This window comes from Lontra canadensis, unplaced genomic scaffold, assembly GCF_010015895.1.
Source record: "Lontra canadensis isolate GAN:19392208 unplaced genomic scaffold, GSC_riverotter_1.0 scaffold60, whole genome shotgun sequence".
Taxonomy (NCBI): domain Eukaryota; kingdom Metazoa; phylum Chordata; class Mammalia; order Carnivora; family Mustelidae; genus Lontra; species Lontra canadensis.
The window spans coordinates 7118319-7136214 of NW_022631054.1; the positions used below are offsets into that span (position 1 = coordinate 7118319).

Sequence of the window (17896 nt, forward strand, 5' to 3'; positions counted from 1 at the left end):
CATTTACACAACTACTACATGGCAGAGCCAAGATTTGAACCCAAAGTCTGCTCTTAACCACACAGGTTCCTGCACAGTGTAGAACATTTAGAAAATAAAGAAAAATATAAAGAAGCAAATTAAAAAATTAACCATAGTTCAGCTCTCGTTAGCTGTATACTGTTAGGTATGTTTTTTTCCCCAGTCTCTTTAAAAATAGCTTTAACTTTTTCTGATAATAGAAGTAAGTATACGTATTTTAAAAAGCCTTGAAAAGTATAAAGGAGGGAACAAAATCCATAGTTCTAGAAGCCAGTGGTAAACACTTCAGTATTTTGAAATATGTCTTTATAGGCCTGTTCTATGCTTTTCTATTTACATATACTTTTTTTCCATGACAATTATAAAACTATGTATATATATGTTTTATATCCTCCACAGTATATTGGTGAGCTTTTTCCTGTCTTGTTAAGATTCTTCAGAAGTATTGCTTTTTTTCTGGCTGGTTAAAATTCCATTTCACAGCTCTACCATAATTTAATCATTCCACTACTATTGGATATTTAGACTTATTTACTTATTGCTATAAAGCTGCGACAAGCACAAGTATTTGTTGGCAAAACTTTAGGGAAGCAGACGCTCTCCACTGCAGGTGGTGATTTATGTTGATAACAGTTTTCTTCAGGTATTAAACAGTTTGAAAATGTTAATGTCCTTTCCAGTAATGCAATTTCTAGGAGTCTCTCCAAAGAACCCCAAACTTTTTAATTATTTTCCATGCTTTGAACTGTCTTTTCCTTAGGATCTAAACGCTCTTCCCACAGCAATGCTTATTTTTATGGCTTCTTCAAGAACAAGCGAATAGTTTTGTTTGACACTCTACTAGAAGAGTATTCTGTACTAAACAAAGACATCCTGGAGGAGTCTGGCATGGAACCCCGCAAAGATGGAGAAGGGGACAGTGAAGAAATAAAAGCTAAAGTTAAAGTGAGTTCTTCTTTTCCTAAGAGACCCTGGCTTCGTTTTTATAAACAGTTCCTATGACAACTCAAAATAACATCAGTTTCTATGTAGTGAGCTGTAAATTCAAGGAGACTGTCAGATAAGAATCCCATGGCCCCTTTATAATTCTGGTATTTGGGAGAGATTATCACTATTATTATATGCTAACTACCTTGCAAGCTTTTGCAGAACATACACATGAAACTTGGAAGCTTAAGATAGGAAAATTCTTATGACTATAATCTATCTTTAAAACAGGGACATTCTATATATTCCTTATATGTTTATGTTCAGAGAATTCTCCCAGGCAGGATAAAGAGAAGGTAAACATCTGATTTTTAGCTCATTGAGACACGCTAGTGATAGGCTTCGGCACTGGAGAGACTTGGATTTGAATCCTGGTTCTGTCATTTAGTAGCTGTGTGTCCTTGGGTACACTGTACAGTGTGGTCAGTTTTCTTTTGTTTGTTTGACAAATATTTATGAAACACATTTTGTGCTGAGACACTTTGCTTGGCACTGGAAGTGTAAGAATAAGAGGGAAACTTGGCTCTTGAGGAGCTTATGGTCTAAAGAGAAGAAGCCCAGTACAATATGATAATTTTAATAGTGAAGCTGTGTATCCCAGATGCAGTGGGAGCACAAGAGAAGACTTTTTTTTTTTTTTTGAGAAGACATTTCTTAAATCTGACTTAAGACTCAGAAACTTTTTCTGAATTCTTCCCTGGATGAGGTGAGCTGAGGCTGATAAGCAAGATCTCAAGTACCAAGACTAAATGGGGGAGAAGGACTAGTGATAAGAAACAACCCAGATTTAATCAGAGACAGCCGTCAGTATTTGTATATATATGGGAATGTGCTATTGGCTTTGGTGTCATTCAGAGATGATTTTGAGTTTACGTAACTCTGGGTAAGTAAGTTAAGCTCTGTTCTGGATTTCTTTCTTTCTTTTTTTTTTTTTTTTTTTAAGATTTTTATTTATTTATTTGTCAGAGAGAGAGAGGGAGAGAGAGCGAGCACAGGCAGACAGAATGGCAGGCAGAGGCAGAGGGAGAAGCAGGCTCCCTGATGAGCAAGGAGGCCGATGCGGGACTCGATCCCAGGACGCTGGGATCATGACCTGAGCCGAAGGCAGCTGCTTAACCAACTGAGCCACCCAGGCGTCCCTGTTCTGGATTTCTTAACTAAAGGGTGATACTAGCAGGGTTTCTCACCTTGGCACTATTGACATTTCGGGCCAGGTAAATTTTGTTGTGGGAGAGTATCTTGTGCATCATAGGGATGTTTAGCAATATCCCTGGTCTTTCCCCACTACATGCCAGTATCAACCTTCCCTACCCCCGACAATTGTTACAACCAAAAATATCTCCAGACATTGCCAGATGGCCCTGGTGGGGGATAGGGTAGGGTTTGTGGGGCAAGGTCATTCCTGGTTGAGAAATACTGGACTATAGATGCCTGCCTTTTAGGGTTGGGAGGTAAATGAAACAGTATAGGGGAAATACCTTGTACTCCATTTTATACATTTTAACTACCAGAAAATAACTATTATCTTTTGAACATCTATTTTGATGCTAAAAAAGCTAGTCAAGTAAAGTGCCTAGCCTATCATATGTATGTACATGAAGCAAGAGTCTGTGAAGGGATTAAGTAGCATTGGGAGAGGGCTAACTGCTTTGATTTTGCTTGTTTTTGAAGTGGGGTTATCCTGCCAGTTAGGATGACGGAATAAAAGTCACTTTGGTCTGAATAAGCATCCGGATTTTAAGCTAGGAAGAGATCTTAAGGTCATCTTATCAGTAGGAAAACTGAAGTCCAGAAAGGGTAACCCAGAGGCAGCACGGCGGAATCATGTAAGTTGAGCAAGTCAGGCTGCTTAAGAGGTAACCACATTCAGGGGTGTGTGGATGGGGGGCAGATAACATCATAGCCAAACAATGACGTTAGGTAGTGGTCCATTTCAAACAATGTAATGAAATTACTGACCTTTTAGTGTTTAGGGGAACATTATTTTTTGGCTTAAATCCTACAAAAGATTAGATAGTCTTTAGAAATGTGTTGAGTAGAGTTTGAGTTATTTTGCTGACTTAAAAAGCTTAATTTCATTGATAACTACAAATTTTTAGCATCTAGGTATAGGTTACATAACAAAGATACATTAGACATAGTCCTGCCCTGAAGAACCTGTAGTAGAGGAAACTAGCCATGAATACAAATAGCCCATAAATGAAAGCAGGGTGTGGTAAAAGTGGCTGTAATAGTGTGGCCTTTAGTAGTTAAGAAATTACTGAGAATTCTAATAGACAGTTTTCTTAGAAGATACCTGACCTAAGTAGAATTTTGACTGGGAATGGGGCTTTTCAGGTTGAAGGTATGGAATGAATAAAACTATAGAGATTTAAAACAAAACAAAACTACATGTTGGCTATCCTAAGACTAATAATTATGTGGATTTTTATAGATGGAGATAGAAAGGTAGACTGGGATCAGTTTGTAAAATTCTTCCTGAAGACATCGAGTGGTTTCCAGTGTCCTGGAAGGGTTAGATTGATTTGGGTAGGAGCCAAAGCTTGCTTTAGGAAGATTACAGTTTAGTGGCAGCATACGGGATGAGCAGACTGGAGGCAGGGTGACTTCTAGGGGCCTATTGCATTAAGGTAACCAAGATAATGAGGGTCTGCACTAGAGTGAGAATCAGAATAAGTGCAAGAGTCATGGTAAAAGATGGATTTAAAGTACCTGGTGATTGCTGTTATGGAGAGTGAAGGAAGTCAAAGACTGACTCAACACAGAGAAAGACATAGCATATGATTTTGCTCATATGTGGCATTTAACAAACAAAACAAGCAAGGAAGAAAAAAAAAAAGGCAAAGCAAGAAGCCAACGCTTAACCATAGAGAACAAACTCATGGTTGCCAGAGGGGAGGTGGGGAGGGGGATGGGTGAAGTAGGTGATGGGGATTAAGGGACACACTTGTGGTGAGTATACGGTGTTGTATGGAAGTGTCGAATCACTATATTGTACACAAACTAACATAACACTGTATGCTAACTATACTGGAATTAAAATTAAAAAGTTCATAAAAACAACAACAACAAATTTGACTCAACACTCATTAACTGTAGTGCTTTCCAGTGTATGTGCCATACCACTGTTTTAGGTAGCATAGCAGTATTTTAAATTTGAATAGCTGTATATTTATTAAGGTACATTAGGACAGAGATAGAACTAGCATACAGCGATTTCATGAATATGGCCATTTAGGACAAGGCTAAGTTTTAAAAAAGTGAATTGGTTTAAAGAAAGCTATTGAGTAAATAATCACACAGAGAGCACACAGATGTAGCAGAAGTTTAGGAAACAGTGGTTTAGTCACCTGCTCCTGAACGCCTACTGTGTACAGTGCAGTGGGGTGGGGGGCTGCAAAGATGGTTTTCAATCTGGATGATGGAGAGAAAAGGAAGCATTTTTTTTTTAAGATTTTATTTATTTATTTATTTGTCAGAGCACAGGCAGGCAGAGGCAGAGGGAGAATCAGGTTCCCCGCTGAGCAAGGAGCCCCATGTGGGACTTGATCCCAGGACACTGGGATCATGACCTGAGCCGAAGGCAGCTGCTCAACTGACTGAGCCACCCAAGCGTCCCAGCATTTCATTTTTAACTGAAGTCTAAAGAAGGAAAACTAAGTGATCTGAAATCCCTCCTCTCAGCTCAGAGCTAGTAACATTTTGGTGAATGGTTCTGTATTGGTTACTAACATTTTAAAAGATGTGGAGGAAACTTAACTCTGACATTTTATCCTTCTGGAGACAGACAATGTTTGGAACAACCTGTCTCGAAAGTAGTTTGAGTAAAAGGGAAAATAAAACTACAGAAAAGCTGCCCTTTGGGGGAAGAAAAGAAGTATGTCCAAGCAAGTGCTAGGGTTATGTGTAAGTCTTCCCAGTTAATAAGAGTAATAGAAAGGGCACAGGTCTCAGAGATGTGGGGTCGGGATTTACCCACTACTCACTAGCAAGATGATCTGAAGCAAGACATTTTTAATTTGTCAGCTTCCTTTTCTTCATCTCTAAAATGAAAATAATCCCCCCCCTCCGCCCAGTTTGGTGGTATTGGGATCAAACAAGTCAGTGGATAAATCTTGTAAAAAAGAAAGTGATATAGAAAAGTAGAAGATGTGTGATAGTTCTCTTTATTCCTTTACTTGAAGTTAGTTTGGGAAGTAAAGGAAATCTAATTTTGTCCAAGAATCTATCACAAGGAAGTAAGTCTTCTTTGTGTGGGAAGTGACCCTTGTTTATTAAGCTGTCGTCATTCCAAATCTTTGTAACTCTGTGTACTTTCTAATAGTGTCCTAAAACCAGCCTCATGCTAGGACACAGAGGCCTGTGCTATCTAGCAGAGAGCTGCTTCTATGAGAGAATTCATAGTTCATATCGGGAAGCTGGCAGCTAGTGAAAACAAAGTCTGAGGACCACGTTACCTTATCTACTGATAGCTGCCTTATTGTAGCGGAGAATAGTGAACTGCATATAAAATGCCTAATACATCCAGTGTCTGCCACATAGGCCATTACGGAATGGGAGCTATTACCATTATTATTACTATTAAACCAAACAGGCACATTTTTGCTTATTATGAAAGCAATAGAAAAGTTAGAAAACATGAATAATTCAGCTGACCATAAGTATCTTACTATGTGTTTCTCATCTTTATAAATTATCATTTTTTTCATCATTCTCCTATTGGAGGTATGGATTGTTTCCAGTTTTTTGCTGTTAAAAATATTCTTGTTGTGAATATCTTCATACGTGAATTTTCACTCTTTATTTCCCCCTTAGAATAGATGTCTGTTAATTGGTGCTTAAAATTGGTACTCTTGCTTAACAGCCCTGAAGGTACAGGTACACATGTGTCTCTCTGCCTTTTAAAGAACTAGGTCAGTTTTCTCATTCTTTTCTTCGCCTACCAGATGTGCTCTGACCTAAATTCTAATATTTGAAAAGAAAAGAGATAATAAATGTCAATACTATCTTGCAAATCTGTTTATCCTCTTTCTCATGTATCTACCCAGAGGAATTGGGGAGGAAGGGGGAAAGTGGTAGAATAAATGTGGCCATTTGTGTTCCCATTAGGTTACATTTTCTGAATTGTATAAAACAAAATCAGTTCCATATTCATCTGGTTTTTTTGTACTTCATCCTTTTAAGTAGCTGCAGTTTATTTCAAAACCCTTAGCCTTCACTTTGCTAGGATGCATATTCTCCAATTCTTTGTTGCAACATACTGTGTATGTCAGTAGATCAGGTTTGTTTATTATTTGGTTCCAATCTTTATATCTCTTTGATACTTTATTTGCTTTACGTTTCAGTTATTGAGAGAGGTATGTTAATATCCTCTATTAATAGATTTGTCAGAACTGATATATTCCAAAGAAATCGTATTAGGTACATATAAATTTAGAATTAATGCATCTTCCTGGTAAATTGAACTTTTGACCATTCTGTAGTGACCTTCTTTAATAATGCTGTTAAGTCATCTTTTTTTTTTTTTTTTACAATTTTATTTTTAAGTAATTTCTACTCCCAATGTTGGGCTTGAACTTACCACCCCAAGATCAAGAGTCCCATGCTCCACCAACTGAGCCAGCCAGGCACCCCTTGAGTCGCCTTTTAAGTTGATTTTGTCTGATGTTAATATAGCTACACCAATCTTCTTTTGGCTAAAGTTTGCTAGATGTCATCCATTTACTTTTTAAAAAAAATATTGAGCTAAAACTTACTATTTTTAAATGTACAGTGCAGTGGTTTTTAGTATATTCGTCATGTTGTACAGCCATCCACCATAATCTCATTCATCCTTTTACTTCCCACCTTACCGTCCTCTGTCTTAGATGCCATATACAGGGCATATACGTAGGTTTTGTTTTTACGGTTTTTTAAATTTTTATTTATTTATCTTTTGAAGATTTTATTTATTTATCAGAGAGACAGAGCATGAGTGTGGGGAAGGGCAGAGGGAGAGGGACAAGCAGACTCCCTGCTGATTGGGGAGCCCCACACGGACTCTGTCTATCCCAGGACCCTGAGATGACCTGAGCCAAAGTCAGACGCTTAACCGACTGAGCCACCCGGGCACCCCTTATGGTTGTTTTTAAATCCAAACTAAGTCACTATCTTTTTTTTTTTAATCTTAGTTTATTTATATATGTTGTAATTACTGATATATTTGGGATTATTTCTACCATATTATTTTATGCCCTTTTCTTCTGTCCTTTCCATACCCCCACCCTAATCCCAAACATACACACGTACACCTTCCTTTTCTTTTTTTAGAGCTGTATCAGGGTTTTTAAAAAAAATTATATTTGAGTTGTTATTCAGGTTGGAAGGTTCTTGTATGATTGTTCTTTCAATGACTGCTGTTAAAAATTAAGCTTAACTTAATTTACAATTTAAATATCTTAAAATATATAACTTAAAATCTTAAAATATCCAGTATCTTCACTGCTTCCTACCCAATCCAGGGACTATACACACTTTAACCCAATTATTCCTTTCATCTTGTGTTTTAGTTTTGTTTAATTTTTACCCCATAAATTAGCATTATTATTTTATACAGTCATTATTTAGACTTATCCCTATGCTTACCTGTTTCTTTGCTTACCATTCCTTATTCATCTTACACCATCCTTTTAGACATAACTTTACTTCTTCTAGAAGTATACGTTGCTAAAACATTTCTGGGTTTTGTTTTTGGACATTTGGACATTTCTGGGTTTTGTTTTTATTTCATTCTCATTCTTGAATGTCAATTCAAGACTCTCTTATTTAGCACTTTATTTTTATTTTTAAATATTTATTAGAGAGAGAGAGAGAGAGTGAGAGAGAACACAAATCAAGGGGAGGGGAAAAAGGAGAGGGAGAAGCAGACTCCCAGCTGAGCAGAGAGCCCCACATCAGTCCACTTCTTTCTTCTCTCTGGCCTTCCCCTGCTTGTGCTCACTCTCTTTCTCAAATAAATTTAAAAAAAAAAAAAAAAAAAAAAAAAGGATGCCATTCCATTACATTGTAGCTTACTTTGTTCCTGTTGAAAACATCTGCTCTAGGCTTACTGTCATTTCTTTATAGCTCTGTGTGGTTGTTCTTAAGATTTCTCTTTGATTTTCATGTTCTGTAGGTACAGACTTCTTTATCTCAGTCCTACTTGGGATGTATTGTTGTTCCTATGTCGAACAACTTATATCTTTCCTGAAGTTTTGAGAATTCTTAGCCAATTACACATTTAAGTGTTGCCTCTTTCCCATTCTCACCAGTCTATCTTTCTGGAATTCCAGTTAGGTGAATGTTACATCCATATCCATTTACATGAATGATACATACATAGCTCATTCTGTCTTCCACAAGTGGTCATCACTCTTTTATATTTTCTGTCTTTTGGTCTCTACATTCCAGTGCACTGATTCTTTCTCTGGGTATATTTATTCCATTCTTTAACCAGCCCATTGCGTTTTAATTTTAAAGCTCTGTTTCTTTTTCAAATCAGTTTGGTTGTTTATGGATATCTCCTATTCTTCATGTTCTTAGATCTCTTTTTTGTGTAGAGTATGCTTTTAAAAGTATTTTGTATCCAATAGTTGCATTATCTAAAGTCCTTGGAGCTAATGATGCTCTTTATTTTTTCTGCTCTTAATCATTGTTCCATCATTTTTTGAAGTCTTTGGCAATTTTTATTGTGAGCTCAAAATGCATCACTGATTTTAATCTTTAGGAATCCTGAGGGGTCTGAGTTTAGAGTGCACGGCTCATTTAGAGGATTTGCATTTGCTTCTGTCATTTGTCCCCAATACTACCAAACTGGAAGTACTTTAATCTGTCAGCTTGGGATTTTTCTGGACCATACCAATCATGACTTTGATTTTGATTTGATTTGATTTTTTTTAAGATTTTATTTATTTATTTGACACAGAGAGAGAGATTACAAGTAGGCAGAGAGGCAGGCAGAGAGAGAGGGGGAAGCAGGCTCCCTGCCAAGCAGGGAGCCCGATGCGGGGCTCTATTCCAGGACCCTGAGACCATGACCTGAGCCAAAGGCAGAGGCTTAACCCTCTGAGCCACCCAGGCACCCCGTGATTTTGATTTTGATTTTGATTTTGATTTTTTAAAAAATATTTTATTTATTTATTTGACAGACAGAGATCTCAAGTAGGCAGAGAGGCAGGCAGAGAGAGGGGAAGGGAAGCAGGCTCCCCGCTGAGCAGAGAGCCCAATGCAGGGCTCAATCCCAGGACTCTGGGATCATGACTGAGCCGAAGGCAGAGGCTTTAACCCACTGAGCCACCCAGGTGCCCCATGATTTTTAATCAGAGGCTCTTTTTTCCCCCCATTTTAGGTAAGACTTGACACGTTTGGGTGATTTTGCCACTGTATTTTTTTCTAGCTCACGTGATCTGACTCAGAGTGTAGTTCTTCATGGATTTATGCAAAGGATCTCAATTTCAACTCCTCACCTTTGACTTTCCCTTACTTTCTAATGAACTAAACTATATGTCTGAAAGGATATTTATGGTGCTACTGGGTGGCTCAGATAGTTAAGTGGCTGATTTTGGCTAGGTCATGGTCTCAGAGTCCTGAGATCAAGCCCCATGCGGGGCTCTCTACTCAGCTGGGAACCTGTTTCTACCTTTCCCTCTGCCCCCTCCCCACTTGTGTGCGCACTTTCTCTTTCTCTCCAATAAATGAATAAATAAAATCTTTTAAAATTTTTTTAAAGGGATATTTGTAACCTGTTAATAAGCATTTTTAGATATCTGAGAGTTTTTCAGACTATTTAGTTAGTAACATTGCCAGAAGCTAGCATCTAGTGGTGGGTGTGTGTGTATGTTTGTTTGTGTTGATAAGTGAATATGTGTGTGTACATGTGTGAGTGTGTATAAGATTACATTGTTCATTGTGTATTGGCACTATTTACTTTGAATCTGGGAAGTTTATAAACAATATTTTGTGGCTTAGTAAACGTATTTCATCATTGATATGACCATTTGCCATTTATGTTTAATTATTTTCCGGTACTGTAATAATATGCAAGTGGCTACACATGTGTCAACTAAAATTATTTTATTTGACTGATGAATGTTGAATAATTTACTTTTACATCCATAGTTGTGTAGAAGTGAAAGCACAGGTCTCTGGCACCAGACTGCCTGGCTTCAGATGCCAGAGTTTGGCTGTGTGGCCAGAGGGAAATTAGTTAACTTCTCTGTGCTTAGATTTTCTCAACCATAAAGTGGAAATAATAAGAATTGTGTCATATGGCGGTTGTGGTGTATAAATGAGATAATTAAGTATTTAGCACAGAGGGTCTATGTAGTCATTGTTTAATAAATGTTAGCGATTTTCGTACTTATTTTTTCACCTTTCCTGGCCCAGTCTTCATATGTCTTGAAGGGTTTCGAAAAAATTAAAATTTTCTCCTTATATAATGTCTATTTCTTCCATACTGCTCTTTTTCTGGATCTCCCATCTTAACAACTTCCCTCATATATCTGGTAATTCTTGGTTGTCTACTCCTTAGTAGGAGAATGGGATTAAAAACTTGATTGGAATCTCTGAGACTGTCGATAAGGCGTGTTCACTTTGGGCTTCGCTATAGGCTGGCCTGGGTGGGCTTCTTGGCCGGACAACACCTGGTGTTAGTATCCTCCAGCCTTTCCTGGTGGAGTCGTCAGAGTTCCCAGGGAGTACTCTTTTGATCTTCTCTGCCTGGAGGGTAATGTTCTGGGAGCCAGGTGCAGGGAGAAGACTGGGTCAGGAGAGAGGGTTGTCAGTATTCAGCATACCCTACCTACGGCTGACCAGATACATAGTCTGTTGCCAGCGCACTCTAGCCCTCCACTATCCCCAACCCTTGTTTGGAAGGTTCTCTTCTTTTGCCCTGTCCAGAGAAAATAAATGTTCGGGCTCTTGCCACAAATGAGGGAGGAGCAGTTGCCTTTTGGTGTGGAGTTGAAGAAGGAATCTGGAGCTTTAACCACTTTTGTAGGGCCTTCCCCTTTTCTCCCAGTTCCAGAAGTACCTAGTATTGTTAGTTCGCAAGCCCTTTGTAGACTGTGTGGTGTAAATCAGGCTGGTTCTGTTTGGTCTACTGCTGCCTTGTGAGTCAGCTTTCTTTATCTGCTAAGTCTGTTCATATGCCCATCTGCTTTCCTGCTTTCAGAATGTTGCTGTAGTCACCTTTTATGTTTTCCCCATCCATGCGGGTTTATATCTTTTAAAAAAGTTCCCTTGACTGTAGTTTTATTGCAGATTTTGGAAGGAGTCACATTAGTTGTGAATTGTGAATGTTCTTTCTGCCATCTTAACTTGGAAGTCTCGATATTTTAAAGGCAATTCATGGTGTATTGGGGGGGTTATCATAAGTGATACGTGCTTATTTGTAAGTAATTTGGAATATAGGAAAGATACAGAACAGTTAAACATCAGTATAATTGTATCATATAGAAAAAGCTGCTGTTAACATTTGATATACATCCAGCTTGTTTTCTGTATTTGTGTTTTTATTTTACATTTCACTTTTTCATAATTAGAATCATTATTTTTAGTTTTAATTGGAGTCATTATTTTTAGTTTTGTATCATGCTTTCTTCACCTAATAAACCATTTCCCCATGTCAGAACATAATTTTGGAAACAATATGGCTGTCATATAACTTTGTCATGATTTATTTAAATATTGTCTATTGATACTTATTTTTTAACATTCTTTTTTCCTAATCCAAATTAGACTGTAAGCTTCATGAAGTCAGGGAATATCTGTCTTGTTCATGATTCTTTCTCCAATGTTTAACCCAGTGTCTACCATGGAGTGATTCAGAGAATGTTTTATTAAGTGGATGAGAAGTTTTGTATAAAGGTCTGATTGTTTTCTTAAGTTAGCTAGAATCTAAGAAGGCCTCTTACTGGGTTAAAAAGCATAAACTTTTTGAAGGTTGTTAATTTATTTTCAATGCGTTCTTTGATTTAGAATAAGAAACAAGGATGTAAAAATGAGGAGGTGCTTGCTGTACTTGGCCATGAACTGGGGCACTGGAAGTTGGGACACACAGTCAAAAATATCATTATCAGCCAGGTAAGTGGGAGTGACAGTTCTCTTTTTATGGCATGATAGTCAACGAAAGGGAAGTATGGCAGGCAGGAGAGGTGGTCTGGTGGAGAGATGGCTTCATCTCACAGCTCCCTAACTTACTACCTGTGACCTCAGGCAAGTTCCTTAAGCTCTCTCTGTCTCTGTCCCAGTCTTACATCTTGACTGATTTGAGAATAAATGAACTAAGGCATGTAAAGAGTTTGGAGTAGTGTGTGGAAGCGGTAAGGACCGTGTCAGTGTTTATTGCTGTTGCCACCATTGTGGCCACCTCCGGAGTCACTCAGCTCTAGGAACTGCAAAGATCAAAAGCCGTGTGCCTTGATAAGGTGGACATTAATTAAAATGCTTTCTTTTTAAACTTTCTTTCTCATTTACAAGCCACTATTGAAGAGACCTGTAGTGGCTATAGAGAAGAAAGTAACAGTTCCTATAACATTCCTCCTCTGGGGTCTAAATCAGCTGTAAAGCAGCAGTTATCACAGTTGTCAGGCTTTGGGCAATATAGCACTATATCCTGTTGACTGCTTCTGAGCAGATGTGGCCTTAAACCCAGTCTGAAGTGGGTGTTTTGTTTTTGTTTTTTTTTTTAAGATTTTATTTATTTATTTGACAGAGAGCGATCACAAGTAGGCAGAGAGGCAGGCAGAGAGAGTGAGAGGGAAGCAGGCTCCCCGCTGAGCAGAGAGCCCGATGCGGGACTCGATCCCAGGACCCTGAGATCATGACCTGAGCCAAAGGCAGCGGCTTAACCCACTGAGCCACCCAGGCGCCCTGGGTGTTTGTTTTTGTTTTGTTTTCCTGTCAGAGGGGTAATGTGCCAGGGTAACAAGATTTGAGGGAGGCTGATATCACACAATAGCGTAACCATCCAATCACCATACTGAGGAACTATATAAGGATCAGAAGTGGGTCTTTGTACCTTTCTAAAGGCCCACCGGTTCTGGTGACAGTCTGCATGAGAAGGCTTGTGAGCCTCTGTGGGCCCTTCTGTTGCCTTGCGTCTTTCAGTAGAAAATGAATCTGTGGCTTGAGGCTAGTTGTGTGGATAGATAGCAATAAGTAAGACAGTAAATAAGTCTAAATCCGAGTTTAAGTACTTGGTCTAAAGAGGAAAATCAGTGCTGTTTTCACAAAGGAAGGGGTGCAGTGGAATCAGGCTACCTAGAGGTAGTGGGCTGGTCTGTGGTGTGTGATGCCTGATCCACGGTGGAGTTCACTGCCCCTTCTAATAGACTGTGCACTCAGCGAAAGCCAGTGGGGAGATGTGTGGGTTGTTGACTAATGCACTGACTCCAGCCCTGGCACCTTGGCCACTTTGTTCAAGAGCTCCTTGACCAAGTCCTAGAGTGGCTGGGGAGAGAAGCCGACTAACATCCACAGAGCAGGTATCTTCTCTACCTTATTGACAGTCTCCTTTACTGTGGATTCTTTTTTTTTTTTTTTTTTTTTTAAGATTTTGTATATTTATTTGACAGAGATCACAAGTAGGCAGAGAGAGAGGGGGGAAGCAGGCTCCCTTCTGAGCAGAGAGCCTGATGTGGGGCTTGATCCCAGGACCCCGGGATCATGACCTGAGCTGAAGGCGGAGGCTTTAACCCACTGAGCCACCCAGGCGCCCCTACTGTGGATTCTTTTAGTGAACTTCCACATTGGGCCAAAGTATTATCGTACTCTGGGATAATTTTGGAACTTTTTCCACGTACCTCTTTTCCAGATCTTTTAGCCATCCTGGAGTTCATTCCAAGGCCTTGATCATTCAGCCATACCATTATTTGCCAGCGATTATATAGTCTTAGCTCAGACCTTCTATCCTTCCAGACTACCTAAAATTTAGATATACTACCTAAAGTTTCCCTCACTGAGAGTATTTCCTTCACCGCTGTTTTCCAGACACAGCCCCAAGTGATTCTGTAATGCCACAGCAGTCCTCTTTTAGCCAGTGCCAGCATATTGTATTATTTGTAAAATGTGCTCAAATTTTTTATCCTCAATTAATGATCATAGGGAGCTCCCCGTGAGTAAGGGTTGATTGAGGGGTGCAGAGTGGCAGGAGTTGGGATACTGGGAGTATGAGCCACTTGCTCATTTAACTTTTCTCTTTGTGACATCCTTCATTCCCACTTGCGTGTACGCCACTTAGCCTGATGTTGGAGTGCTTTGGGGTGGAACAGTTTCCTGGCTATAGGTGGGTCAGTTTAGGAGGGGCAGCTCAGAATGCAGGATCCTAGTGTCCGATGGTCAGGAATCAGTCTCTGGATGGGCCCAGTATTAAAGCAAAGTTGTTTTTCAAAAGGCAAGTAGTTACTTGACATAACTGGCACACAGCTTATAATTGTAGGGGCATTCCCTGTACGTGAAGTTTTTTGTTGGAGCTTGTCATGTTGGCTCCACTGAGTTACCAGGACTGAATGGCAGAGCTGCTTGCACCCCTTCCTGGGCCAGCTGGCGAACCTTGTGCCTAGCCTTACTCTTAGCTGATAGCTTTGGGGTCAACGGGCGAATGGTTTGGAGCAGCACATTCACATATGGTACCTCTGGCCTCCAAGATCCTGACTTGCCAAGGGGAAGAATGGTATTTGTTCTCCAGCCTTACTCCACTACCCCTTTACTAATATTTTGGTGCAGACTTTTGATTTTTTTTTCCCCTCTCATTTATCGTTAAAGATACGGCTACTTTTTTCTTGGACCTAACTGCTCTGTACAGCTCCAGTGGTCCTAAAAGAGTATTCAGGGCGGGACGCCTGGGTGGCTCAGTCAGTTAAGCGTCTGCCTTCGGTTCAGGTCATGATCCCAGGTTCAAGTCCCACATCGGGCTCCCTGCTCAGTGGGGAACCTGCTTCTCCCTCTGCCTGCTCTGCCTGCTGCTCTCCCTGCTTGTGCTCTCTCTCTAACAAATAAATAAAATCTTTAAAAATTAAAAAAGAGTATTCAAGGGAATCTTGTTTTTTTGGAGCTTCCATATCAAGGTGAGGTGGAAGGCCTTGTGTCTGATTATGATTTAGTGCAAACAAAGCCAGAATCCATTCTAGCCCTTCAATTTTCTACAGAAAGAAGATACTCCGTTGCTATTGGCCACTTCAAACCCTCAGTCATAGGAGGCTCCACTTAAGCCTGTTCTTATAGAAAACTATACAGCTTAGACATTTGGGGAAGTTTTACTTTTCTTTCTAGAATTACTTTTTCTGTGATTACACTAACACCATTCTTAGAATCACACCCTGATGTCTGATTCTAGTTTTTCCATGCTTCTGATCCCACAGTGAAATTACCTTATTATGTAGTTAGAAATTTTGTGTCTTTCTAGATGAATTCTTTCCTGTGTTTCTTCTTGTTTGCCGTATTAATTGGTCGAAAGGAGCTTTTTGCTGCGTTTGGTTTTCATACCAGCCAACCCACTCTCATTGGATTATTGATCATCTTCCAGTTTATCTTTTCACCTTATAATGAGGTAACGTATAATCGTTAAAATTATCTCATATATGCCCCTGCATTTCAAATCTAGTACCTATAGGATAGTGAAAGAAATAAAGAAAGCTTTAGTTTTAACAAGTAGATGAAACAAAGTGTTTTAGTCCCTTGATTGACTGGTGCATCTAAGAAAGTAGCAGAAAAAGCCAAGCCCAAATGAGCAAATGCTGCATACTATTAGTGGGGGAGGAGGGGGGTGGAGGACTAGACTTTGGTGGTAGAAACCTTGATCTAACATATATCTCCGAGACTTGGTAGATGGAGATTAACTATTGGAATGCTATGCCCTCAATCACATATTCCCCAGTGCTTGGCGGAGCATGTTCTGCGTGTGAGGGAATGGAACAGTGATAGTTGAGTATATATACGGCTAGATGTGGGAGGCTGTGTGACACTGTTCCTCTGGTCTGTTCTCTGACTGCCCACTTCAGAACAGCCTTGGGGGTCCCACCACAGGCCCTTTAAATCAAAACTGGGTGTATTATGGTAGGTAAATTTTAAGAACCACTACTCAGATTGCTCAGTAGGGGGACTCCATGCCGGTGGTAAGGCATGGATTGATGGGACTGTGTATTAACAAATCTGATAGTGACATGTATGATATTTGATAAATTAAGCCAAATTAAGCCAAGAAATCATTAAGCCAAGAAATAATATTGGGGATTTTGAGATGTCTCCATTCAGAACGATTCTTTCTTTGAGACAGGTTATAAAGATTTTGAGATAAACCAAATGTATCCTGTTTCTCCATTATAGAGGGGGAAAAGTTTGGAAAGAAAAATAGAGAGGAATAGATCATATTTGCGTAGCATTGTCCACATAAACTAAATTTTAAATTTTAAAAGTTTTCCAGAGTGATGAGACTTACTACCTTTAAAATCTTTTTTTTTTTTACTGAAAATATTTATAAAAATTCCTCATGCAGTTTGCTACTGCTTAAAGAGGTTAGAGACACATTTTTTTTTAAAGATTTTATTTTTAAGTGACCTCTATACCCAATGTGGGGCTTGAGCTCACAACCCCGAGATCAAGAGTTGCATGCTACACCGAGTGAGCCAGGCAGGCGCCCCAAGAGAACACTTTTTAATGATACTACCATTTCTGTCTTCTGTTATAGTTCAGGCATGCCTTAGGGACAGTGAGCTATGTATACTAAATGACCCCCCACTACTTTGCTTTTTAAGCAGTTATGCTGTTTATTTAACTTTTTTTGTCTCTTCCTTACTGTCAGGCTGATAATCCACTACTGTCAATGTGACTTTGCCTTAATGTTATCCTTTTCTAGTTTTCATCCTTAACCTACCGTAGATGGGAAAACCAGATCATCAGACTCATGAAGTAGCAGTTACTAGATCTGGCCTGATTTGAAGGGTCCTATTCGAAGTAGAGGCACGCACAGAGTTAGTGGTTATCCTTTGTGGCAGCTAATGCAGCTGTGCAGAGGGTTTTTGTTTGCTTGTTTGCTTCCTTATATTGAGTGGTTGAGTTCACTTCCAAAACCACCTAAATAAATGTTGGGTATTAGAGTAATTGGAAGTGTGATTAATTTGCAGAGATGCTAGCAACTGCTTAAAAAATCTTAGCCCAGAAGATTTGTCTCAAAAGGACTAGATACTTAAACAAAAAAACTTATGCTTAACGTCAGTGTTTAAGAAAGCATGATGGGAGGGACGCCTGGGTGGCTCAGTCCATGATCCCAGGGGCCTGGGATTGAGTCCTGCATTGGGCTCCTTACTGAGCAAGGAACCCACTTCTCCCTGGGCCTCCACTCCCCCTGCCTGCGCCCCCACCCCGACAAATAAATAAATAAAATTTTTAAAAAGAACCCAATATGACATTCTTTCTTTAAAAGAAAGAAAAAGAGGCATGATAGGAAAGAGCTGTTTTCCTGAGAAAGTTGAGAAAATTGCCCTATTAAGAGTCTGGAAGCCTACAGCAAAGCAGGAAGATGCAGGTGTAGTATCTTCTTATGTTTTTACTTACGTGTTTAATAAGAGATTCAGATAGGCCGATAGGGACCAACCACATAATGATCCTGTCCTAAAAAACTATTCAAGATGTAGAAATTGCAGGCAGATTCAGATAATAGCTTTATATATGTTTAAGAAGGTATCAGGAACTCCCAGACTTTATTTTGAAACTCTCTATCTGCTAGTAACAGTGAGAGGTACAAATAAGAGACTTATTTTTTGTTTTAATGCTGAAGTATTTCAAGGTAAGAACTAGAATTCACGTCATTCATCCTGAAGTTCTTCGGTGTACGAAGAAATTGTTTTTTCCCTAGAAATTTGTATTTTCAAAT

At 39.3% G+C, this 17896-nt stretch overlaps 1 protein-coding gene and 1 non-coding gene across 3 annotated transcripts in view; one reads left to right on the forward strand and one right to left on the reverse strand.

Moving 5' to 3' along the window:
• The window catches only part of ZMPSTE24 (zinc metallopeptidase STE24), a 40012-nt gene that overhangs the window by 19725 nt on the left and 2391 nt on the right, over window positions 1–17896 (forward strand). Inside the window, exons 7-9 of one of the 2 annotated variants that reach the window (XM_032877399.1) lie at window positions 782–966; window positions 12004–12108; window positions 15431–15574. In XM_032877399.1, the coding sequence (XP_032733290.1) occupies window positions 782–966; window positions 12004–12108; window positions 15431–15574 (434 nt within the window). The remainder of the gene's footprint in view (window positions 1–781; window positions 967–12003; window positions 12109–15430; window positions 15575–17896) is intronic. The other variant, XM_032877400.1, reaches the window with a different exon arrangement.
• LOC116879451 lies at window positions 12926–13026 on the reverse strand. The gene has a single exon (XR_004385028.1). It is a non-coding gene; the product is annotated as a small nucleolar RNA U13 (small nucleolar RNA).